The sequence below is a fragment of the Mchenga conophoros genome, linkage group LG8 (genome assembly GCF_057382185.1).
Source record: "Mchenga conophoros isolate Kocher_MC1m ecotype Shallow Benthic linkage group LG8, M_conophoros_male_GT1.1, whole genome shotgun sequence".
In the NCBI taxonomy this organism is placed as follows: Eukaryota; Metazoa; Chordata; class Actinopteri; order Cichliformes; family Cichlidae; genus Mchenga; species Mchenga conophoros.
This window is the reverse complement of record NC_140533.1, coordinates 18,047,604-18,073,552: the sequence shown is the minus strand read 5'-3', so window position 1 is coordinate 18,073,552 and position 25,949 is coordinate 18,047,604. Positions and strand designations below refer to the sequence as shown.

Here is a 25,949-nt window from a genome sequence, read left to right as displayed (position 1 = left end):
TCAATAACATTTTCTAGGTTGGCCAATTTTTAAAAAAATTTTTTTTTTAACAATGCCTTGGTCGTGACTGACGTCACCACGTGACCTGTTTTAAGCCAATCAGGCACTCGTAGAGACGTGTAATCGGTCGCCAGATTATGGTTCGACAGGAGCGGAGTGAGGTGGCAGGGACTGGCAGCAGTTGACTCCGGTATAATAAGAGCTGGCTGTTTAGCTGTGTCATTTTTTGGCCTGGACACGATCCTTCAAGAAGGTGTGATTGTCACTGACAAGGTAACAGCTTTCACTCAGCTACTTTCTACTCCAGCGTTAGCCAGCTCTTCTTTGTAGCCTTTAACTGGCAAGTGTCCGCACCAATGCGAGGCTACAGCAGTTAGCCGTAGTGTTAGTCTTCAGGGTAGCGGATGTGAGATGATGTGAGGGCTGTCTGCCAAAACTGCAGCAAAGTGCTAGCTCGGCAGAGCAAGAACAAGTATGGTCTTTATTGAAATTTTGCCCAATTGTTTTGCTTGAAAACAGCATATCTGAAGTGATGTGCTTTACTTTTTCAGTGATAAAAGCAAGCTAGCTTATCCTTGCATCATCCGCAGAGAGGGAGCATCCTCCTGTTTTATTCCTTATCGTGAAGGTTTTCGTACTGCATTTATTTCTTCTCTCCCGGAAGTTCTTTCTCTATTTACCCAGAGTGAGCTAGCTAAAGTTGTTGTCAGGCTTGCCTGGCTGGCTGGTTCAGGAGTGGGTGTGGTGGCTGCAACAGGAGCTTCATTCATAGGATAAGTGATGCTAACCCCTGAGTTCGTCTGACAGCAGCTGTGTCTGAAGCAGCACCCAACCCCCCTTGGTTGCCACTCTAACAGCTGCCATCAGGTCCAGCTTCTTCATCCCACAAGCCTGGACAGCACAACTAATTGCACGGCAAGGTAGCTTCATATAATACACTGGACCGGTGGATTAATCTGGCTAAATTCTGGACATCCGTCTCTAAAAGTGGAAGGATAGCCTGCTGTGATGAAGCTGTTAGATTTCTTGATTTCTCTAAGCGCTGCCCCTCCTTAGGTTACCAGAAGCTCAAATATAAACCACCATAAAATGTTATCAGTGACCCGGAGGTAGAGGCGATAAGATCCACGTAATCAAGGCTCATTACTGCTCATTACAACTTTGCTTGGTTGGTGGGTGACTTGGTAAATGTACAATTTTTAGGCTTATTAATGCATTTCTTTTTTATACACCATAGTGTGCTGCATCTTATTATACTGAACTTTAGGCTATGAACCCAAAAAAACAGTCACCTAAATATTCATGATTGTGTATATTTGTGGTGAGGCAAAGTTGGTTGAGCACGCCCAACAACTTCCTGGGATGTTAAAACAGGAATGACAAGGTCATCAGTGCAGGCTGTTGTGATAATCCGTCACGTGTTTACTGTAAGATTGAGAAACGAGTTTGACTGAGAGCTTGTTTAGTATTTGGTTTATATACATTTTTGATTTTCTAATAACTTGGTTCTCTACTTTTGTGTTTAACTGCACTTAATCTGCAAAATAAGTCTTTTTAGATGTGTGCATACAGAATTTGACACTTATCATGGGCATGAAGGTCATGGGCTTTTAATGGTTTATTTGAACTGCTCCTTCTCCACAGTGGAATTGTTTCTTTATTGACATACACCCCTACCAATATTTGGCTAAATGTCCTTTTGCAAGTTTTACCTAAACACTTTTGGTATCCATCAAAATGCACCTGTGCATTGTTTTAATTTTTAACTTAAGTTTGGACTCTATTCCCAGTTATCAGTTTTCGTCCTTTCCCAAAGGTCCTGCTCTATCCAGCGCTGCCATGTCGGCGAAGGCCATCTCAGAGCAGACAGGGAAAGAGCTGTTGTATAAGAACATCTGCACCTCGGCGGCCGTGCAGAACCGTTTCCATTATGCTAGTGTAACAGCTGAGACTGACTGGGCCCGCCTCACACAGGACCATTCATGGCTGCTGACAGAGGTAAGACTGTTTTTGTCCAGCTCATGAAGCCTGATTACAACCTTCAAAAGTTAATTTACCTACATGTGCTGTATTATAACAATCAGAGTGATTTGCATAGACTGTATAAAAGATGCACACAGCTTTCAGGTCTGAAAGGTGAAGCCATTTTGCACTGCCTTTAATGGTCACCAGGGACACATTAAAAACAATGCAGGTTTTAGACATTTTGCTATCACAGATTACAAAAGATTTAAAGTCCTAACCCTCGTTCTCAGTGTTTCAAAACAGGACTTTCACTCCAACCAGTGGGTTGTGTCACATCAATCTTTTATAGTATCAGTGGTGACTGACTGGACACATCTGAAATGTGTCTGAACCTTTGCTGTGCCCATGTGTCAGTGCAACAACATGTCTGGCTCATGCGCTTCCTGTTTCGGCAGTTGATTGGCTCTCTCACAGCAGGGCTGGGAAACCCTACCCATCTTTATTGTTTCTACCATAGTCATACCACACTATCATACCAAAAAAAAACCCCACGTGTGTCCTGTTTCTTTGCTCATCCCAAAAGAGGCTGGTGGTGAAGCCAGATCAACTGATAAAGCGGCGCGGGAAGCTCGGCCTAGTGGGCATCAACAAGGACCTGCAGGGCGTCCGGGAGTGGCTCAAAGACCACCTAATGAAGGAGACAACTGTGAGTTAACTGTACTCTCTCTTAGTGAGCATAAAACCCAGCCATGACTGTCTTTGTGGCAATAAAGCAAATCCACGTGCTGCAGTAGTTGGAACCACGAGAAACACATTGCATCATTTTCTGAGGAGGTATTTGATTCGAATGCAGTGACTGTTGCTAAGTAGAACATGACTGACGTGCTGTTCATGTTTAAAACGTCATCAACCAGAACCATATGTGAGGATGACTTTGCTTTGCTAATACAGGGCTGTTGTTGAGCAAGTTAGTTCAACATTTTTGTGAGATGATCAAGTGTCTTTTTTTTTTTTTTTTCTTTCCCTGCTCTGTGTGTCTAAATACACTTGCTGCATTGTCCTCACACAGTAAAGTTACTCTGAACCTAGATTAACTGGTTATTTATCTGTCTTGAACAGCCAGAGCTGGCAAGTCTTTAAATAAATCAACATTTAAAAAAGTAATCCTCACAGAAACTGTAGTATTAATACTATATTTGGTCTCTGAAACACCACAAAGGATCCTCATTTTGATACGAGAAGCACATGGAGGATTTTGCCTCAGTTGCCCTGCTGCTGCCTGTTTTTATTTGATATTATTTGCCCTTCTCTACTCGTAATAAGCTATTTGGATGTGAAATGGATGAACTAGAACTTTGAAGGTAGTTTGTAATGATGACAAGACCTAGTAAATGACAGGTCAATTTACATTTTTTTTTATGTTATTCTTAAAGTTTTACTTTCACTTTAATATATAATACATGTAGTTTTCCTCTCAGTGTAGTGTTTGTGACCAGGTGTTTTTCTTGAATAGGTGGGAAAGGCAAAGGGTGTGCTGAAGAACTTCCTCATTGAGCCATTTGTCCCACACACACAGGTAATGTATGCCAGTATCTTGTCTTTCAGTCTAACACTCTCTAAGCTCCTCAGTTTGGAGAAGTTTTGTGGAGCAGTTCAATTTGTGTCATCAGTGGTTATTTTTTCTGTTGTAACTTGAATTTGCTGAATGGTCTACGGTTTCTGTGGTCTCAACTTCACAGCTAATCCCTTCTTGTCATGTCTTGTGTCTTGTCAGCAGGACAGATCCTGTATTTACATAAATGTTTTATTTTAATTAAGATTTGGTATCATTCTGAATTTCCCTGTTCAAACCAGGTTGTCACAGCAATATATAGTTAAGCTCAAAAGTTACGGTTATTTTTAGTTTAAAGTATTGTGTAATGGTAACTTTTAGTGTCCCTTTACACTTTCGTAGAGGTAGCCTTAAACTTCTATCATAGGGTATAATTCACACGTGTACTTTGCACCTTTGTATTAAGAGCCAATGTGATATTTCCTGCAGCTGCCCTCAAAGAATTCTGAGCAGAATGAAAGTATTGCATCACAGGACCTCTGATGTGAGAAGAATTTGTAAAAAATAGCTTCCTTTATTTTAAATGAAGCACACTGCTGCATCCTGTCAGACTGAAAGAGGAAAATGGGAATCAAATGCTTATACAAATCTGCTGACGATGTTGGCAGGTCATCAGCTGGGGTCATGTCTGACCCGGATTATCCTCCCCCCAGATGATTAATTAAATTACCTTGTGGCGTTTAAAAAAAAAAAAAATTGGTCTGTAGGAAAACCCTTCATACCTACTTTAGAGAGTATTTCTTGATTTTTTTTTTTTTTTAAATTTATTTTTTTTTCCTTGGTGTGCTGTGCTTCTTTAAATATATAGTAATAATTGATAAGCCCCAAGTCTGATAAAACTTAATTGCAGTGGAAAGTCAAGTTGTTGTTGTTGTGGTAATAAATAATAAACCAAACTACAAGAATCAGTTCCTCAGACTGGGATCTCCGTTGCCTCAGCCATTCTCATCAAATCCTCTCAGAAAAATGAAAAGGAGTAGAATGACTTAACCAGGATCAGTGCTTCCTGGTTGACCCAGTCGATCTAGGACCTTATAAGTGAGAACAAGCTCCAAGTTATGTGTGTTCTGTCTGTAGGTCAGTGTGCATTTGATTAGTTTGTTGATTTTTCTTAATAATTTCTCGCAGAGAACTGAATGTTGAAACCACTTGTTGGCCTTATGTAAATATTGCGCAGCATTTCCAAACAAAATCAGTAAAGACGTATTTGCGTGTCCTTGCATGTGGCTGAACTCCCTGTTTACTCACTCAGGAGGAAGAGTTTTATGTATGCATCTATGCCACACGTGAGGGCGACCACGTGCTTTTCCACCACGAGGGAGGAGTGGAGGTGGGTGACGTGGATGCCAAGGCCCAGAAGCTGATGGTTCCAGTGGATGGCAAGCTCACTGAGGACCTAGTCAAAGAGCAACTGCTTACACAAGTTCCCGACGACAAGAAGGAGTACGGAAACCTTTTTCTAAAATTGTCTTTATTATTTAAAGACATATAAATTTCATTATTTAAATATTCTTTTTAAGTATAAAACAAATGGTGACATTTGAATCTGAGTCATTTTGTGCTTTGAACCTAATTGGATCACTTAGTAGTTCACAGTAGTAGTAGTTAGTGATCAGGCTCTCTGTTAAAACACAGAGACATTTGAGCAGAGATGTGATTAGCCAGATATTGAATGAAATATAGAAAATAATACAGGAATAACTGTAAAATCGCAGTATATTTAGTTTTCGCACCTTCTTGTTGCTTTTTATTTTCTTTCTTAACCAAAGAGGCTCTCTGTATTCAGAAAATCTTTTATCCTTTGCTGTTTTGACCTTGACTAATGTTTAGCTTCTTTTATGTAAACTTAGCAGTGTGCTAAGTAAATACTCTTATCTCTTTTAAACAATAGAAAGAAACATAAGATACTCTCTAAGTATTCAGCGTGGCTGCTTAGCAATACTCTACCATTTTGTTCTTGCCTAGTGAGACACAAAGCTTCACAAAAGTTCTCTTATGTGCTGATTAAGTCTAATTTTGTTTCCCTTCTCACAGTGTTTTGGCCAGTTTTATAGTCGGCCTCTTCAACTTGTATGAGGACCTCTACTTTACCTACCTTGAAATCAACCCTCTTGGTAAAGCTCTTTTATTCTGAAATATTACACTCTGCTCATTATGTATTGCAGAAACAAAAATGCTGATTTAAAAAAAAAAAAAAAAAAAAAAAATCTAGATTGCTACCATGCTATGTTAGTAATTCATTGGTGGAAAACATACAAATTAACTCAAAATTTCTGCCTTTTCACAGTCGTCAATCAAGACGGAGTATATGTCCTTGACATGGCAGCCAAGATTGATGGCACAGCGGATTATATCTGCAAGGCTAAATGGGGGGACCTTGAGTTTCCTCCACCCTTTGGCAGAGAGGCGTACCCTGAGGTGAGATTTGAAGAGCTGTAGTTGGACAGGCTGTTTGTTTATAGTTCTCTGGATCCTTTAATTTTCACTGATTTGATTTAAAATGTGACTTTAACTTAGATCTACTCATATGTACAATGATTGGTCAGTCCATTTCTCCATCCTTGTGCACTTACTGACCACAGTTTGGTATTCACCACTCTGTCTTGTTACTTGTAGGAGGCCTACATAGCTGATCTGGATGCAAAGAGTGGTGCAAGTCTGAAGCTGACCCTGCTGAATCCCCGAGGCAGGATCTGGACCATGGTGGCCGGAGGAGGTGCTTCTGTTGTCTACAGGTAGTCCATCACATACAGCATACATTTGAACTCTATACCACTTCTTTGCCTTTATGGCTTGAAGTTTCAAAGCTTGTTAGACTGAAGTTTTGCTTTCTAACAAACCCCAGCTTGACTTTTCTGTTGCCAGCTTAATATTTTTTTTAAGGTTAATTATAGCTGATAGAATCGCATCATTTCTCTTCTTCAGCGACACCATCTGCGATCTGGGTGGGGTGGACGAGCTGGCTAATTATGGCGAGTACTCAGGCGCACCCAGTGAACAGCAGACCTACGACTACGCAAAAACCATCTTGTCTCTCATGACACGTGAAAAACATCCTCTAGGTGGGTGAAGCCTGGACTTGATTACATTAGAGCTTATTTTCCTGAACGGGATGAAAAGCTGGTGGGAGGAGGAGGCTACAACTGTCAGATAAAGTCTGCGTTTGTTTGCTGTGTCCTTGAAGTGTAGAAATACTTGGTGGATCCTTCCTCTGCTGTGTGAGCTAATTGTGCTGCTTCGGTGTGACACACTGTTCACTATGTGGGGAGTTGCCAGCAATAGACTTCATGTATGTTACTCGGGTGTTGAATTTCAGTCATGAGCATTTCGTAACACCTTTCCTTATCCTACAGGGAAAGTGCTGATCATTGGAGGAAGCATTGCAAACTTCACCAACGTAGCAGCCACATTCAAGGTGAAACGCACTGATATTTATGATATTTATCTGAAAATCTTCTGCACAGTTATAAAGAATCACTGTAATGTTTAAAGAGGAAAAAATGGCTTATACACAATATTTAATTTCTTAAACTTTGAAAGAATGATGTCACTGTATTTTCAGCAAGTCCTGAATTAGCAGAGATTTGTGTTATGTGTAATATCAAAACATTTATACCCATAGCTGCTCATACATGCAATACACAAACTAGACTGGTTCCTAATTTATGTTCAGAAACATGTTAAGGCAGTGTTAGCCCTACCTGCCTTAACATGTTTTCTCAGATTACTTTAAAATCTGAAGGCAGGTCAGAGTAGAAAGCCATACTAATGCTTTGAATTATTAAATGGTCTCAATAAAATTTCACTCTTCCTGGTTGATATACTTGTACTTTTTGTGCATAACAAAGCTGATCTGCTTGTCCTTCCTCAGGGCATTGTCAGGGCCATTAAAGATTACCAAGGCCCTCTGAAGGAACACGAGGTCACCATTTTTGTTCGACGTGGCGGTCCGAACTACCAAGAGGGACTCAGGGTGATGGGGGAAGTAGGTGAGTAAGACTGGACTAATACTCGGGCCTAACTCGTGAAATACATGACATCCATCCAGTATACATCCAAGTCGAGTTCTTGGATCTAGATTAAGGAGCTTTTTTCCTTTTTTTTTTTTTTTTTTTTCTATGCAGGGAAGACCACAGGGATCCCCATTCATGTGTTTGGAACTGAAACCCATATGACTGCCATTGTTGGGATGGCACTGGGCCACCGACCAATCCCTAACCAGCCCCCGATGGACGCCCATACAGCCAACTTTCTCCTCAATGCTAGCAACAGTGCAGCGGTATAATTATTCACTAATTCTTGGGTCAATATCGGATGGTGTGTCAGTCAGTGCCCACTCTCTTAAACAAATTAGATGTTAGATGGGGTTTTGTTATAAGTTAAACAGTAAGTGGTTCACACAAGTACATTTCAGTGTTTGAGAAAGGAGAAGAAAAGGGTTATTGCTCAAAATGACATGTATTTATACTGTAGTTGTCTCCATAATGCAGGGTCATGACTAACAAAAGGGTGTAACCTAAATTGGATTTATTTACTTTATATGCAATTGAGAGTGACGTGTTTAAGCTCGTTTAGCGCCTCTATAGTGTGTGTGTGTGTGTGAGCTGTATGAACTTATGACCTCGTTGGGGGTGAAGCCACTGTTTCTAACTATGCTATGCATGCTCTTTGGTAACCTCTGTCAGCCTGTCCTGTAAATCTTTCCCTTTTCTTTGCCAGACTCCAGCTACAACAAGGACTGCTTCATTCTCCGAGCCCAAGTCGCCCACTGATACCTGCCCGGCCAAGAAGTGTAAAGCAGGGCTTCCAACAGGTAACGAACAGTCATTCATGCTGAACTGCTTCCTATCAGCAAGAGCCCATATTTACTCATGCACCTCTGCTTTTTTTTTTTTTTTTTTTTTTTTTTTTTTTCCTTTTTTTCCCCTCTCATCCTGGCTTCTCCTTTCCTGCTGAAATACCACCACCAATATTCTGCAATTTATTTTCCTTCTCTTTTCCTCCTTTTCTTATTTCACACCAACTTACATCCGCCCTTTTCATGCTTGTTTCTCTAAGACTCGCTCCATTCTATACTGTGGCCTCTGAAGAATGTGGTCACAGGCGATTGGAAAGGTAAGTGATAGGTGTGCCATGGCCTCACTGCTCTGGGCTTCCTACACATTCATCACTGGTTTGAACTTTTCCCCCCTTGTTTGCTGCTCACCTTTCTAGTCTTGGTGTATATGAAGGACGTATGTTCACATCACATCAGGGCATCATATTCTTATGAATGCTGCATACTTTTTTTAATATGCTTTTTTTTTTTTACTTTTTATAATGAATAAGTATGGTTTGTAATAAAAACTAGAAATTAAGTTTAAGCATATTGGGTTTTTTTGTTTTTTTCTAAGGCCTCTTCACACTGGATTTTGTGTTCTTTAGGATTAGTAGTGTTGAAGTCAAAAGCAGCCATGCAAACATGAAGTTTTGATTACTTAACTAAACTGTTCATATTGCCTTTTACAGCAGTACAGTAAAGGCATGCTCCATAGCAGCTGAGCACTGCATGGTCTCTTCCTCTGCTGTGCTTCTAACGCAGTGTTTTCAGTGATGACACATGGTTGCAAAAATGCGGTGAAGTGTGTTGAGTGAATAACTTGCAGCAAAGACTCAATTTTTGTTCTCTTCTTGTGTTTGTGCCTGTTTTTTGTTGTATTTTGTGTTTCCGTCCTGTGGGTGTCACAGAAGCTCAAGCCTCTTCAGGCTGCAGCGGAGGTATGGAAGGGTGTGAAAAACCTGTTTTCCTGCCCTCTCCGTCCTTTGTCCCTCTGCTTTCCCCTCTAACGTTTATCTTCTTTACACTCTTATGGCTTACTCGTTTGACACTGCCTTGTAATCATTATTTTAAAAAACGTAAAGCAAAAACCTTGAGCTATAACTGTTAGTAGAAATTCTTCAGTTCAAGACGCAGGCGCAAGAATCAGTTCTGTATTTAAAATATTCTGCACATCTCAGATGTAACGACAGAAGGCAGAGAGAGAGACTTGGAAGGACTGGAATAAGTTTGAGAATGTATTTTTACTAAACAGTAAGAGTTTTAAAGCACATGCACTAACGTGATCTCTGCTTTCAAGAATTTGTTTTTCAAAATTTTCAGATGCTCTGAACCTTTCTTTGTAATGTAATCATTACAAAAAATTTGATCTTTATCGGCAGTCAAGGATCTGTCAGACAGTATTTTATATTTCCATGTGGCAACATACCACAGATAGCACTCTAGTCTTTTGCCGAATACTTCACTTTGAAAATGATGGCCGTATACTGCCAGCAATGGAGGAAGTGAAGTTGCTGGTTTTCTTATCCGGGGTAAAAAATGGCAGCTGCATATGTGGTGTCCATATTCTTTTCATGCAAATGTCCTAGTTTTTAATGATGTTACATTGCAAATTAATGTTGTTAACGCTGTGGCTTGGAGAGAGCGGACAAAATAAATCGTGCAGATCCTGTGTGGGGTGGTATTTTTCTCTTCCTGGTCCATCTGTCCTCAGTGAATCCTGTCTTTATTCTAATTCTTACCATCCCCATTCCTGCTGTTTCCCTGAGCCAGAATTCCCTCTTCATCTGTGAATGGGTTTTAGTTCAGTTTCCACTTCTGACTTGTCTCTGTGTAATTTTTTTTTTTTTTTCTTCTTTTTTTTCTTCCTCTCAGCTAAAGCAACCACTCTTTTCAGAAAAAACACCAAGACCATTGTTTGGGGCATGCAGACACGTGCCGTGCAAGGCATGCTGGACTTTGACTACGTATGCTCCCGGGAAGAACCCTCTGTGGCAGCCATGGTCTACCCCTTCACGTAGGTTGCGCTATTTCCCTCTGAATTAAATTAGAAGAGTGTGACTGTAGAATACTAAATAGAGTTAACTGCACAAATCAAATGATTTTTTTTTTTTCTCTCTCTGCTCGAAATCTCTAAATCTACTCTTGCTGGTGTTTAGTTGTTTCTGTTTTTATCTTTGTCATATTTGTAAAATACTGAGCCTTTTTCTAAAAGCGTATTATCAGTTTAGGCAGATTGTAAGTCGTGTACACATACAATAAAGGCTTATAACCTTCCATGTTTCCAAGTGGCAAATTCTTGTAGAACATCTTAAGCTGCTTAAGTCTTCCCAATGTTCCTCTGTATCTGTAAGCCACTTTGCAACCCACTTTAAGCCCAGCTCTTCCTTCTGATCTGTCAGAGTTTGTCAGTGTTGTCCGTTGCCATTATCTGATCTGTGCTGCATGGGCATCGCCTTTCCTCACCTATAGAGGTGTCCATATAGTAAGTGATTCACAGTGATGCAGCAACCAAAAACCAGACTTATCAATTGAGCTGAATTTGAGTTAAACTTCTGTTTTCAATAGGAAGCCCCAAACACAAATGATAAACCTTTAATTGACAGGGTTTAAGGAACTGACAAGAATTCATTTTGCAGTTGCAAAGTATCCATTAGTTGTACTGAATGGAGTTGGGGAGTGTTATTGAATTTTATTGTTTTATTTATATTTTGATATTGCTAGGGATGATGCAATGATCGGGGACCATTCTTAATTTTGTTGTTCCTGTGACAATGACAAAGTTTCTGATTTTACTGCTGTGTTTCGAAAAGTTCTTCATATTTTGCTGATATGTTTCTGTTTGTTGCTCAGCGGAGATCACAAGCAGAAGTTTTACTGGGGCCACAAAGAGATCCTGCTGCCGGTCTATAAGAACATGGCCGATGCCATGAAGAAGCACCCCGAGGTAGACGTCCTGATCAGCTTTGCTTCGCTGCGCTCTGCCTTTGACAGCACAGTGGAAGCCATGCAGTACCCACAGGTATGAAGAGCGACTGTACAGTGTGTTGAGCTTCCACTAAAATTTTTCAGAGTGGACCCAGTTTATTTAATTGTGTTTTCAGATTCACACCATCGCCATCATAGCCGAGGGCATCCCCGAAGCTCTGACTAGGAAGGTGATAAAGATGGCCGACGAGAAAGGAGTCACCATCATTGGCCCTGCCACGGTACAGAGCTTCATCCCCCTGAACATCTTTGTTAAAAACATTTACACTCCTGCAGTCCTGCGTGCTGCACAACAACATTGAATATTTAGTATTTACTGCTGTTTACACTTAGCTAGATTAATGCGATGGTGTTGTGTTTAGTATGTTGCTTTGTTTTTTTGTTTTTTTTGCTTGTTTTCTATTCTTCTCTCAACAGGTGATCCAGGAGATTTTTATTTTTATTTTTCTCCCCCCCCCTTTCTCACTGTCCCTCTCCCCATCTGTTTTTCCTTTCCTTCCTCTTTCTTTCTCCCTTTCCTATCCCTCACTCATGTCTGTCCCGTCTGTAACATCTGAAAATAAAATATAATAAATAATAAAAACAAAGATGGACCAATACGGCAATGCCACGATGATCCATTTGGCAAAGTAAATCCATTGGGTATCCTTGTTGGTCTTCAGACAACAATTCTGATGGCTAAAGAACCAAATGGGACAGGCAAAAAAAAAGGAAGGAAACAAACAAAACATTTACACTCATCATTAACACGGCTATAAGTTTATAGACTGTAGTGTGGTATTTAATAGCCCAGCTAAAAGGGCTATTAAATCTTTCTGGTAAACATGGTGGATTAAATGCAGATTATTCTTGTTAAATAGGTTGGTGGCATCAAGCCAGGCTGTTTTAAGATTGGCAACACAGGCGGTATGCTGGACAACATCCTGGCTTCTAAACTTTACCGTCCCGGAAGTGTGGCGTATGTGTCGCGCTCTGGGGGAATGTCCAACGAGCTGAACAACATCATCTCACGCACTACAGATGGCGTCTATGAAGGGGTGGCCATCGGAGGAGACAGGTACAAAAACTTAATTGCAGATCATTTACTTGAGAGAATTTTTTCATTTAAAAAAAAAAAAAAAAATGCATAAATCAATTCTTGACCAAAAAAAGATTCTAGTTCCAGAAATGAGTGCTTACGTTTCTCTCTGTCCAGATATCCAGGCTCGACCTTCATGGACCACGTCCTACGTTATCAGGACACTCCAGGAATTAAGATGATTGTTGTACTGGGAGAGGTGGGAAGCATTTAATATCTAAATTATTTGGTGTGTGCTACTTGTACTAAATAGAATCTTGTTTTTAATATGTCCTTTACTTTGACACAGATTGGTGGAACAGAGGAGTACAAGATCTGCCAGGGCATCAAGGAAGGCAGGATAACAAAACCTGTGGTCTGCTGGTGCATTGGAACCTGCGCCACCATGTTTGCCTCAGAGGTCAGTTAGCTCTGGAAATCCTGGCTTTGGATTTTATTGCTGCTCTTACCTGGAAGAAATTTTTTCCAGTAATATGTTTTACTGCCATCTTCAGGTTCAGTTTGGCCATGCAGGAGCTTGTGCCAACCAGGCTTCAGAGACAGCGGTGGCCAAGAACCAGGCTCTGAGGGATGCTGGAGCTTATGTACCAAAGAGCTTTGATGAGCTGGGTGACGTCATCAAGTGAGAAATACTTTTCATGCTAATTTCCTAAAGTTTGGAACTGACAGGTTTCCGGGTTCCTCACTGTTATTGTGTTTGTGGTGAAACAGGACTGTGTATGATGAATTAGTGGCCAATGGTACCATCGTTCCTGCCCAGGAGGTTCCTCCCCCAACAGTACCTATGGATTATTCCTGGGCCCGGGTAAGAACTTTATAATAGTCCTTTGTAAACTTAGAAGCCAAGAAATACTGGATATAATGGTTATTTGTGGAATTTGTTGGGGTTTTTTTTCCAGGAGTTGGGCCTGATTCGTAAGCCAGCCTCATTCATGACAAGCATCTGTGACGAGCGAGGCCAGGAGCTCATCTATGCTGGCATGTCCATCACTGAGGTCTTCAGAGAAGAGATTGGTATAGGAGGAGTGCTAGGATTGCTCTGGTTCCAGCGCAGGTCAGTATGATGTCAAGAACACTGTTAGTTGTTAAGAATGTAGGATCAATTTCACACTTTTTTTTTTTTTTCTCTGTTTAGGTTACCACGCTACGCCTGCCAGTTCATTGAAATGTGCCTGATGGTGACTGCTGATCATGGGCCTGCAGTCTCCGGCGCTCACAACACGATTGTCTGTGCTCGTGCGGGCAAAGACCTTATCTCAAGCCTCACATCCGGCCTGCTCACCATCGTCAGTACTGCTCACATATTGATCAGTCATTGATCATGTCATCTTTTGTTGTTGTAGTTTCCCCCCCCCCCCCCCAATCTATCTTGTATTTTATGAGCTGCTCAGCTGACAGCATGATTTCTGACAAACTGGCCATAATGTTACGGAATTGAAACGCAATTTATTCCTAAAAATCAGGGGGACCGTTTCGGAGGTGCTCTGGATGCGGCTGCAAAGCAGTTCAGCAAGGCATTTGACAGCGGCATGATCCCCATGGAGTTTGTCAACAAGATGAAGAAGGATGGCAAGCTGATTATGGGTATCGGCCACAGGGTCAAATCAGTAAGCAACACTCTTTATACAATAAACAGTGCTCTAATCTGTAAATGAGCCTCTTATTTATCAGTGTTTTGACTCGTATTTGTTAATTGCTTCTTCTGAGTTTGATTAAGATGGACACGCAGCCATTGTTTTAAATGGAGTTTGATTCGGTTTCAGATCAACAACCCAGACATGCGAGTGCAGATTCTGAAGGACTTTGTGAAGCAGAATTTTCCTTCCACCCAGCTGCTTGACTACGCCCTCGATGTAGAAAAGATCACCACCTCTAAGGTATTTTACACAGAGTGAAGTAGACGATGGAAACTTGTGTGTACAAGCAAAACAGTGAAATGATGAAATGAAATGGCAACAGAAAGCTGCTACATCTAAAGAACCTGATGACTGCTTTGACATTCAGGATTCAGAGATTGGGCTTTGCTGTCAAATAATTTGGTTAAACACTTTGAACAGAAGATTTTTCATTTATTTTTACAGCAGGCAAGCAATTATTCTCAGTTTTCTGCACAGGTGACCACACCTGCAGATTCCATGATTGACAGTGGAATGTAACCAGAACGAAGACCTGGATTTTATAGTTCTATAAATAATATTAAACATTAATCAGGCTTTTTAATCTCATTTAACACTTTTTGTTCTAATTTGTGCTGTTATTCAGGGACGTGTGTCAGAACCCACACCCAATGAAAACTTGTTATATATTTTTTTTAATTCAATTTAACCAGGAAATTCAACTGTTGAGCTTTTAGACTCTGCCAAGATGGAGAGAAATAACTTTTTTTTTTTTTGATAGTGGGTGAAGCTGCAGCTACCAGAGAAAACCTGTGACATACAAACACCATAGCAGAAGGTCCTGAACATTCTTTGTGAGGCAACAGCGATAACCTCTGAGCCACTATTAGATCCAATAAAAAGATTGATAAGATCTAGAAGAGGCTGTGTGCTCTCTGCAGCTTTGGACTGCAAGTCCTTTCCTCAATTTCATGTTAAAATAACATTCAAGCATTTTGATTTTGATTTATTTTTTTTCCCAGAAACCCAACCTGATCCTAAATGTAGATGGCTTTATTGGTGTTGCCTTCGTGGACATGCTTAGAACTTGTGGAGGCTTCACACGGTAAGAATACAAGACGGCATCGTGAGGTGTTACTTCTGTAAGCTTTGGTGCGTGTGCTTTGATTGGATGGATCTTATCACCAATATCTGTTTGGGGTTTTTTTTGTTTTAATTACAGCATTACAAAAAAGAGAAATACTGTATAAAGAAATGGAAGCCAATAATAAAAGGGGCAGACAAAATGTGCATGGATTTGCACTTTTAATATCCCTTCATTTCCCTTCTCTCTCTCTCTCCCCCCCCCCCCCCCCCCCCCCTTTTCTTATCTCCCTCTCCCTTTTCTTATCTCCCTCTCCTCCTCCTTTCCTTCCCTCCCTCCGGCCATCTTTCCCTTCCTTAGATGGAATTACGCAAAAGTGTTATATGAGCATGTAAACACATGGCCAGGGATGATTCAAGTATTACACTTATTAAATTTGTCAAAATGAATATGCAGTGGGGAGAAATAGAACAGTAAGAAAATCAGATAAATAGATGAATAAATAGAGACACCACTACAGGGGCCACGTGTTGTTGGTATTCCTGCTCTTTTAGATTGGCACTCTAAGGTAGTGTAAACGAAATGTAATGAGTAAAAAGAGAAGAATACTACGAAATATTATCGGTGTCAATATTATCACTGGGTGTTACAGGAAGCCTGTAGTTGTTAACAGAAACCATAATAAACAGCTACATTATTTAGATTTAACCAAAAGTGCATGTTATTCGATGGCTTGTGGAGAATTCAGATGGCTGAGATGCAATGTCTGCACTGTTGCTGTGTGTCGAGGGGACACTGTCCAGTATTGTTTCTCACATGAATGTTGAACTGTCTCCAGAGACGAGGCTGACGAGTTTGTGGAGATCGGTGCACTAAATGGGATCTTTGTCCTCGGCCGTAGCATGGGCTTCATTGGTGAGTTCCCTTTAAAATGGAGCCATGATATTCTCTGTGACAACCTTTAAAACGGTCTCTAACCTGAGTTTGTTTTGTTAGGCCATTACCTGGATCAGAAGAGGCTGAAACAGGGTCTGTACCGCCACCCATGGGATGACATCTCCTACGTGCTCCCTGAACACATGTCCATGTAATTCCCTTGTCACAGAATGGAAATCGCTTCCAGACGAAGATGTCAGGCGGTATTACACATCTCATGTAACTTGTATCTCCTCTCTAGTTATGATAGCAGCTGCCAAGGGGGGGTGGAACTGGGCAGGGTTACTTTGGAAAGTGGGAAGTACTGTTTATCTGAGGAACCTGGGTAGAAGTTTTCAATCTAGTTTTTATGGAGGAAAAAGGGGAAGTATATTTCTAGGCTCAGTTTTTGAGAACTAATTTAAAAGGTCTGAGATGTAACTTGTTTAGTTTTTAACAAAGAGCCACACCAATGCAAATCTTAGCTGCAGGAGCACAAAATCACTTGGTACACAGAGTCAAAATTGAGAGATGGTTATGCTTAGTTGGGTATAGGAGCAAGATCCAAGCAAAATTTCAGTCCTTAATCCTGCAATGCATAGTCCGCATAGTAACCTCTGTTAATGGCTGCAAAGCATTTTTTTAAAATACTTAATCTGCCTGGTTTAGACCACAAGAAAAGGTGCTTAAATGTGCTTTCTGGCTTTCCGAGTGCTGCAAATTAGTTTAAACACTAGATCCCTTTTTAAACTCCTTCACCATGATTCACTCCTAACAAAAAATAGTCAATCTCATCCCAAATTAAACCAAAGTTATTTTAGGGTGTTTTGTTTATTTAATTAAAAAAAAGAAAGGGGGGGAAAAAAAAGCAAGATGCAGTGGTAGATGGTACAAATGTCATGAAAAGGATACATCATTATGGAAATGAGAGGAATTAGACACAAGTCAGGAGTCTCTCCACCATTTGCCTTTCATGAAACCAGCCCGGGTTATAGTTAAGTTAATCAGTTTGTTAGTATTCTAATAACTGTAGAAAAAAAGGAAGCTGTAGACGCATCAAGAAGAGGCGAACAAATGCTTCATGAATGAGCCCTGTGAGTCTGGAAAGCCTCTTTTGGTGAGGGACCATGAAAGCAGTTTGCTTTACTTTGGAAACTTACAGCACATAATCCGGATGTTCTCCAACTTCCAGTAAAAACTCACAACACTCTGTAACAGCCCACTGTAATGTCTGCTGTGCTTAATCTGTTTTTATTTAAATGTGAAAAAAGCTTTTTTTTTGTTTTGTAATATGCTGTCATAAAGTAGTAAAATAAAGAACTTATTGTTTTTCTTTTATTTTGTCATCTTTTATTTATTTATTTTTATTTTATTTATTTTTTTACTTAGAAGAAAGTTTACTTTCCTCTTGAATGGAAAATCCTTAAACTTAATTCTGAACATTTATCTCTAACATGGGCAGTAATTACATTTAAATACAAAGCAAAGAACTAAACACCCGCCTTTACCAGCATCACTGTCCATCGGCTGTATCCTGAGCTGCTGATGAGGAATTGTTTGCTCTTCTGGACTTTAAAACTTCATTCTTCAGGTCATACCACAGTATATCAATAAAAAGGTAAATTGGATGTAAATGTGTATTCACATATAGATATATAGAGAAAGATGGATATATTGGGATGTCATTCAGACTGCAGAAGTGTAGTCGAATGGTAACGAGAGGGCAGCATTACAGACATTGAGAATGGCTACAAGTACCTGGGAATCCCACAGGCAACTGGAAATCATGAATCTCCAAATACCTGTAAAGAGGAGGAGTCAGCTCCTTTGGCCAGCTTATCTGGTGATTGGATAAGCTGGCCAAAGGAGGAAATGGAAGGCACAGACATCAAGACAGGAAATGTACTGACCATGCATGGAGGGTTTCACCCCAAATCCAGCACCCTGTGACTGTACAGTAAGCGGAAAGAAGGAAGCCAGGGACTACTGAGTGTCAGAACCACTGTCCAGGATGAGACAACGAACATCCATGAATACATCAAGAAGATGGCCACAAGCAACCGTGTGCTTGGTGAATACCTCAGGCGACAGAAACCCAAGAAAGAAAAGCTCCAGGAAGAGAAACCATCATGGAAGGACAGGCCCCTGCACCTTACATCAAGAAATCCTACCAGTGGCTGGACTGAAAGACAGCACAGAGGCACTAATCATGGCAGTGGATGAACAAGCTCTGAGCATAAGATCCATAGAGGCTGGGGTTTATCACACCAGATGAGACCCCAGGTGCAGAGATGCCTCTCAAACAATCCACCCGCCAGGATAACGACCTTTCGCAAGGCAAGAGGGGGGAAAAAAAAATAAATAAATAAATAAATAAATAAATAAATATATATATATATATATATATATATATATATAAAATAAATAAAAAAAATAATAATAATAAATAAATTCACAGTTGATTAATGATTTGTGTTCCTCTCACTTTTGTCATGGTCAATGCAAAGGTGTGATTTTGCTGTTACCCTTGGATTCTTTTTCACTTCTGTCACTGCTGCATGTTATGATCTCTCCGAGGGAAAGTGATGGAAATAATCCTGAATTTCCATCCTTTTTTAAATAATTTGTTTCTAAGACCCAGGAATAATTTGCACCAGTTAGTTTTTCCTTGAGGCGATAACACCTTCTCAGTAAGCAGACTGTGTGGGCTTTTATTTTTAAGGGAGGGGCACATACAGAATTCACTTTGTTTAATTAGATATGTTTGTCTGACTTGGGTCAACTAAATGAAAAAAAGACACAATTTTACTTTTGGGTGCACAGACACTTGTTTTTTCTGCAGTGACTGTAGGTTTGTTTGTTTGTTTGTTTTTTCATTTGGACTCTTTAGATTTCATTTCAGTTTAGCGTCAGTTAGTTTCCAGAGTGTATTTTCGTATTTTAGATTAGTTTTCGTTGTTTGAAAATGTTTAGTTTTATTTGCTTCAGTGTTAGTTTTAGACCTTTTAATTATTAGTGTATGGAGAGCATATGTCAGAGGCAAGATTTTGCAAAATCTCAAACACTTCCATCAGGCAGGTTGTGCTACAATTTAGAAACAGATACTTAAACTGAGGAAATTTCCTCTGTATTTTTATTTGACTTTATTTATTCCAGGTTCACTGAAACGATTCAGTTATCCCCAACCCCAAAGACTAGTTTTAGTTAACCAAAATGTTTTTTCCACCATCTCGTTAACTATAAAAACCTGGTTTTGTTGTTACTCAAGCTGAAACACAGTTTTATTATTTTATCATCCATGTATAGCCTAACTCAGGCATGAATTCTTATTACCAGTTTAAAGCGTTATACAGTTATGACCCTGATGTTACCTCATCACAAGATGCCAAAGTGCACATCACCGGCAGACGGATAACGGGCAACACGCATGCGCGCAACAGCCTTAAACAAAGGTAAACTTATCTTGAAAAAATAAAAATAAATAAAGACCCTTCAATACGTTATAACGCCACATCAATTAAATACGTCACACATTGCACGGTTTGCGTCAGAGATGTGGATGTGTTAGCTTGAATCTGAGGACCTCTCCCTGACAGCCAGCTAAAAATCACCGCACCTTTGGAATATTCCTGAAGACGGAAGTGAGCGCTCCTGTTTTCTCACCAAGCCTCTGAACGCAGCGCATGCATGTCAGTCTCCGAATGCTTGTTTACATGTGTTGGGTACACCTGTGAGTTATTCCCGAAGATAGTTCGGAGCTGTCATTTGCCTCTGAGTATCACCCCGTGCGGTATGGCAGCAGCAGCGGAGGATACGGAGGAGCGTGGCCGCAGCAACAGCACCAGCGGCGGGGCGGTGCAAGGAGCGCTAACAGGTGACGGCGAACCTGAGGAGGCCGAGGAGTTCACCTGTTCGGCCTACTGCTCGGAGCTCTCCCGGCGGCAGAACGAGCAGAGGAAAGCCGGGCTGTTCTGCGACGTGACTCTGGTGTTCAGCTCGGGAGCCGTGCCCGGGGTCCAGACGGTATCCGCGCACCGCTCGGTTTTATCCGCGGCGTCGCAGTACTTCATGCTGCTGCTGTCCGGACAGTTTTCAGAGTCCCGATCCGGGCGAGTGGAGCTAAAGGAGTGGAGCTCGGGCACGAGACCCGACACAGACACTGTGGAAAGTGTCGTACAGTTCATGTACACGGGAGAAGTCAGGGTGACCACTGCCAATGTGCATGAAGTGTTGGAACTTGCAGACAGGTGATTTATTCATTTATTTTTAAATTATTCCGCAGGTGAATCAGATTGTGGATTTCACTTTGCTTATATGCGGAAGTATGTAAGTCACACCAGGTGGCGTGACTTTGTATGCTGTCATTACAAGAATTAGTTAGCAGGGTCATATTAAAAACTGACGTCCAGTGAGGGGGCAAACAACGACCCAGTTCTCATCAACAGAGGAGTATCTAATAGGCTCCACAAACTGCGACCCTGAATTAGAAAAGCGGAAGAAAATAGATTAATGGATGGATGGATTGATTGATTTGAAATTTTCCCTAAAAAATAAAACAAAAAACAAAACAAGGATCAAACTGATATATTTAAATTTGTTTTGTACAACCAATAAGCGGATATATACAGCAGTTTGTTATAATAGAGGGTCAAGAAAATTAGTAACAATCATTCTCGTGAAGCTGGATGTGAGTTTTGGCATTTTGCTCAGTAATAGATGACAAATTAAATTCTGTTTCATTAAGAGGAAAAGCAAGAAACCAGCTTATCTCTTTATAGTAGATGTGGTCCACACAAGCATCTCTTGCACTGTTTTTTGGCCTTCGGGTGTGGTGGACATATTATTACTGTCATTATCAGGGTTAAGTGTTTGGAAGTTGCATGGTTGACAACTCCTATGTCGATGGACTTGTAAGGGTGTGGCAGCTTGCGTGGTTACATCTTTGCTATTATTATTTACTCTTCATTAGAGCTATTATATCCACAAAAAATGTAAATGTAACAATTTTTAACCTTCAGATTACAAAAATCATCATTGTAAAAGAACTATTGGCTTAATTTTGTTATCTGCTTCAGTTTCAAGGTCCTGATGTGGTTTATGGTGGCTCCTTGGCGCTGTGTTATAGCTTACCAGACAGCTGAATAGAACAGTGTATCGTGGTATTGATTTTATCCTGGGAGTCTGTCTCAGCGAGGCTGTTTGAACAGGTTGTCATATTGCTATCTAACAAAAAATAATTTAAGATACATTCACAGAACTCCACAGGCATGAAGCTTGAGTTTAAAGTTGCAGGTGTGGTTTGATCCAATAGTGCTGAGTAATTAGACCACACCTTTCTATTCAAAGTGCTTCCATCACAAGTCAGGACTTAAACTATTATCTTTGATTGTTACACTTGCTTGTCAGGAGTGGGATTTGAACCCACGCCTCCAGAGGAGACTGCGACCTGAACGTAGCGCCTTAGACCACTCAGCCATCCTGACACTTAAGAGTTATTCTCGTTCAACCCACAGATTTTATTGCCTGTGCAAATTTTTATACTGTCATAAAATGCTTTACATAGAGAGTCAGTATTTTTTAATTAATTCAATGAAATTCATCCATCCATTCGCTACCGCTTATCCTTTTCAGGGTCGTGGGGGGTGCTGGAGCCAATCCCAGCTGTCATAGGGCGAGAGGCGGGGTACACCATGGACAGGTCGCCAGTCTGTCGCAGGGCTAACACACAAGGACAGACAACCATTCATACTCACATTCACACCTAGTGGCAATTTGGATTATCCAATTAACCTATCCCCACAAACTGCATGTCTTTGGACATGCAGCACGGTGGCACGGTGGTTAGCACTGTTGCCGCACAGCAAGAAGGTCCTGAGTTCAATTCCACCATCAGGCCGGGGTCTTTCTGTGTGGAGTTCGCATGTTCTCCCCGTGTCTGCGTGGGTTCCCTCCGGGTACTCCGGCTTCCTCCCACCGTCAATGAAATTCAATTCACTTTTATTTATACACCAAATCATAACAACAATCGCCTCGAGGCACTTTGTATTGTAAAGTAAAGAGCCTAAAATAATACAGAGAAAACCACAACAATCAAAGGATCCTCTTTAAGTAAGCACTTGGTGACAGTGGGAAAGAAAAATTCTCTTTTATAGCAGGAAGAACGGGAACGGGCAGCTATCTGCCACGACCGGTTGGGAGGTGGTGGGAGGAAGACGGGATAAAAGACACATTGTGGAAGAGAGCCAGAGATTAATAATAAGTTAATGTGGCAAGGAAATATAACATTTTTCGTATGCTGTAACTTTGATATCTCACTCTGTCAGGTTTCTGCTGGGGCAGCTGAAGACCTTCTGCGGAGAGTTCCTGATGAGGAAGTTGAGCATGTCCAACTGCGTAGCCGTGCACAGCCTTGCACACATGTACACGCTGAACCAGCTCGCTCAGAGAGCCGCCGAGACGATCAGGAGAAACTTTCACAAAGTCATTCACAACGAGGAATTCTTCACACTGCCCTTTCACTTGGTGCGAGACTGGCTGTGTGATGCAGAAATCACTGTGGAGTCTGAGCAGGAGTTGTTTGAGGCAATCGTGAAATGGGTCCACCACAACCCAGAGGAGCGAGAGAAGCATTTTGAGGACCTGTTCAAACTTTTAAGGCTGCCACAGATCGCTCCTACTTACCTGACGCGTGTCGTGAGGAAGGAGCCCTTAGTGGCAAACAGCGCGGCTTGTCTGGAGCTGGTGTCCAGTGCGCTCGAGGTCCACGCTGTTCGTTATGAGAGCCCCAAGAAGGCTGATTCAGATCTCGGTGACTCCTACGAGGCGACGATCCAGCCTCGATATGGTCAGAACATGGATGTGATCATGGTAGTGGGTGGTGTTTCGGAAGGAGGAGATTATTTGAGCGAATGTGTGGGCTACTTTGTTGCTGAGGATCGCTGGGTCAGTTTGCCACACATCCACAACCACCTCGATGGACATGCTATTGCTGTCACCGAGAATCACCTTTATGTGGCGGGCTCAATGGAGCCCAGCTTCGCCAAGATGGTGGAGCGCTACAATCCTAACCTTAACTGCTGGGAGTCGGTCAGCAGCCTGACCACACGCAAGCATTCGTTTGGCCTCACGTGCATCAAAGACACACTCTACATCATCGGCGGCCATGGCAACTTCAGTCCAGGTTTCAAGGATGTCTCCATTTATGAACCTGAGCAGGACATGTGGCTCAATCTGGAGCCAGCGCCAAAGATCCTGCGAGATGTAAAAACAGTGAGCGTGGAGGATCGCTATGTGTACGTAATGGCCAGGACCCCCGTAGATATAGACAGCGATGATGGGCTGAGCACGGTGACCACCTGCTACGATACAGAAAGCCGCAAGTGGCAGGAAGTGGACTCGTTACCGCTTATTGATACCTATTGTAGTTTTCAAATGGCTGTTGCATCCAGCAACTTCTATCACACAGCTTCCTGTTGCCCCAAGAACTACACGGTAACACATGAGGCCGCCCAGCAGAAAATAAGCAGAAACATCTCAGAGGACATCCTCGACAGCCTCCCGTCAGAGGTCCTCAGCCTGGAGGGCGCAGCCATTTGCTACCTGGGTGAAGACATCTTCATCATTGGCGGGTGGAGGAACAGCAACCACGTAGAAAAGCAGTACCGCAAGGAGGCCTACCGCTACTGCGCCAAGAGGAAGCGCTGGATGCTGCTGCCGCCCTTGCCCCAGCCACGCTGCCGTGCGGCGGCCTGCCACGTTCGCATCCCGTACCAGTACCTCTATGGCTCCCAGCGTTACCCCGTCCCCCACAACCTGGCTCGCCAGCGAGACCGCATGCAACAGATGCAGCAGCTCCATCGGCGCACCCTCAGCCTGCGGAGGCAAATGCAGTCTCAGATTGAATGTTAAGAATCAGATATTCTGCTTTAAGTCATTAGCACTTCATCTGCTGATAAATGCCTTGCTGTCATCTCAAGACTTTGTTTCAGTTATTTTATTTTATTTTACCTTAATTGAGGTGAAATGTTTGCGCCATTTTTTCTTGAAGCGGGTTTGCAGTGAAGGAAGCAATGAGTCTAATCATTTTTGGCCTCATGCCTTACTTTCTATCATGCCAGCAAATAAGACTGCTGTTGGTTTTGTTTGCGAAACAAATCACAGCTCAGCTTTTTAAACCGCGGCCTTTGTTAGCATCTTAGATAAAGGATGTCAATGTTTCCTGTGTGTGCAAAACAAAAACAACAAAACTGTCATGAGAAAACTTTGTGTCAGGAAGCATACTTGGCAAAGTAAACGATGTCTATTTATTGTGATGTATGTTAGAAGGAAATCATGAATTACAAAAACTAATTCAATAGCTAACTTAGAAAAGAAGTATCAGCTGCTTTAACTGTTTGCTTTCCTTTCCGTTGTTGTCATTGAGGGTTTTTTTTGCACAGTATGCATTGGAATAGTGATGATCGTATACTCTGTGCCTAAACAGACAATCACAATTTCGTAGCAAGGACTGAATGTTGACAAAAAGCACACGCTGTGCGACAGCTTGACTTTGGATGTGTGTGTGTGATTTATTTTAAGCTGGTCAAAAAAACAAAACTCTATTTCATATATACGATTTCTGGAAAGATGGACTAAATACCACAATGATAATCCAAGTATCGGATTTTGTGTTTAAATACGACGCTTTCCCATTTCACATCGCAAGGACAACCGCTAACAGATCCAGCCACTGACAGCAGTAACTTTGTGAAAATGTTTGGTTTGTGGGTTTTAATGGATTTGTTTGGTGTTTGCTCTGCATTTACGCTTCTGGCAGAATCTGTTTAGTGTTTTTGTCTCGGTGAATGAAAGCACATATGAACATTGCACTGTGGAAAGATTTTTAAATGTGCTTAATACACTAAACCAGCAAGACGATGTGTTATTTTTGTGAATGGTTATCATTTCCCCACTGTGCCAATAAAAATAAGACCTGTTCCTTAGTGACACCATTGATTTATTGTTCTTACTGCATTAAAGGACCTTGAATGTTAGCTTTACTTCTGAAGAGTGTTCCTTTGAGTTTAGTGACCCCCTCAAACATACCATGCTGGGTGTAGTGAATAAAGAGAAACTCATTCAGTATTTTTGAAGCTGTGTTTAGATTTTTGTACCAGTTTGGTCAATTTTAGATCAAATGTAATAATAATGGATTGCATTTATATAGCGCTTTTCGAGAACCTCAAAGTGCTGCACAATTCCATTATTCATTCACTCTCACAGTCACACACTGGTGGAGGCAAGCTACAGTTGTAGCCACAGCTGCCCTGGGGCAGACTGACAGAAGCGAGGCTGCTATATCGCCCCACCGGCCCCTCTGGCCATCACCAGTAGGCGGTGGGTGAAGTGTCTTGCCCAAGGACACAACGACCGAGACTGTCCAAGCTGGGGCTCAAACCGGCAACCTTCCGATTACAAGACAAACTGCCAACTCTTGAGCCACGATCGCCCTGTGTGACATGTGACACATTTAGCTGTCGTGTACTCTTGTGTAAAATGTCTAAAAACAGCACACTTTTATTCTGAAGATCTCCAAATGTTCTAAATATGGAAGAGTGCTCAAATACTTGTCATGTACTTTCAAGTCTTTTTTTCTTATAAGTGAACTATATTTACACTTCAGGAACTCTTAATATCCAGTCCCTGCGATCAAAGTACTTTGATTGTAGAATTTTGCACCTTTTTAAAATGTAAAGCAAAAGTCTTGAGGCACCCCTCATTTCTTTATATTTTGCTTCTCAGGTCCTTCAGAAGAAATTTTCTCTGGCCGCTGGCTGATTTTTTTAATTTATATTTATTTTTTTACTCTTCTTCCGTCCAGCTCTCGAACCTGACCA

At 41.4% G+C, this 25,949-nt stretch overlaps 2 protein-coding genes and 1 non-coding gene across 6 annotated transcripts; 2 read left to right on the top strand and 1 right to left on the bottom strand.

The window, feature by feature from the left end:
* The first annotated feature begins 120 nt into the window (after nt 1-120).
* On the top strand, nt 121-17,412 carry aclyb (ATP citrate lyase b). 4 transcript variants are annotated; one of them, XM_085284662.1, is made up of 31 exons: nt 124-273; nt 808-920; nt 1,817-1,998; nt 2,549-2,671; nt 3,479-3,541; nt 4,830-5,020; nt 5,612-5,691; nt 5,865-5,995; nt 6,194-6,312; nt 6,503-6,639; nt 6,931-6,992; nt 7,449-7,566; nt 7,702-7,856; nt 8,297-8,390; nt 8,636-8,692; nt 9,305-9,334; nt 10,269-10,410; nt 11,247-11,415; nt 11,498-11,602; nt 12,242-12,438; nt 12,577-12,658; nt 12,749-12,859; nt 12,954-13,081; nt 13,171-13,264; nt 13,359-13,513; nt 13,595-13,745; nt 13,923-14,066; nt 14,223-14,336; nt 15,098-15,180; nt 15,998-16,074; nt 16,156-17,412. In XM_085284662.1, exons 3-31 carry the CDS (start codon nt 1,840-1,842, stop codon nt 16,248-16,250), a joined length of 3,366 nt encoding a protein of 1,121 aa, XP_085140788.1. In that variant the 5' UTR covers nt 124-273; nt 808-920; nt 1,817-1,839; the 3' UTR covers nt 16,251-17,412. The 4 variants fall into 4 exon arrangements, with proteins under 4 accessions (XP_085140787.1, XP_085140789.1, XP_085140790.1 ...); XM_085284661.1 differs by lacking the exon at nt 808-920 and having other exon boundaries at nt 121-273; XM_085284663.1 differs by lacking the exons at nt 808-920; nt 8,636-8,692 and having other exon boundaries at nt 121-273.
* Nucleotides 17,413-18,574: 1,162 nt separating this feature from the next.
* klhl11 (kelch-like family member 11) lies at nt 18,575-25,061 on the top strand. The gene is made up of 2 exons (XM_085284660.1): nt 18,575-20,321; nt 22,398-25,061. The coding sequence occupies exons 1-2, from the start codon at nt 19,762-19,764 to the stop codon at nt 23,980-23,982; spliced, it is 2,145 nt and encodes a 714-aa protein (XP_085140786.1). The 5' UTR covers nt 18,575-19,761; the 3' UTR covers nt 23,983-25,061.
* On the bottom strand, nt 21,475-21,557 carry trnal-cag (transfer RNA leucine (anticodon CAG)). Its single transcript has one exon. It is a non-coding gene; the product is annotated as a tRNA-Leu (tRNA).
* Nucleotides 25,062-25,949: the final 888 nt, after the last annotated feature.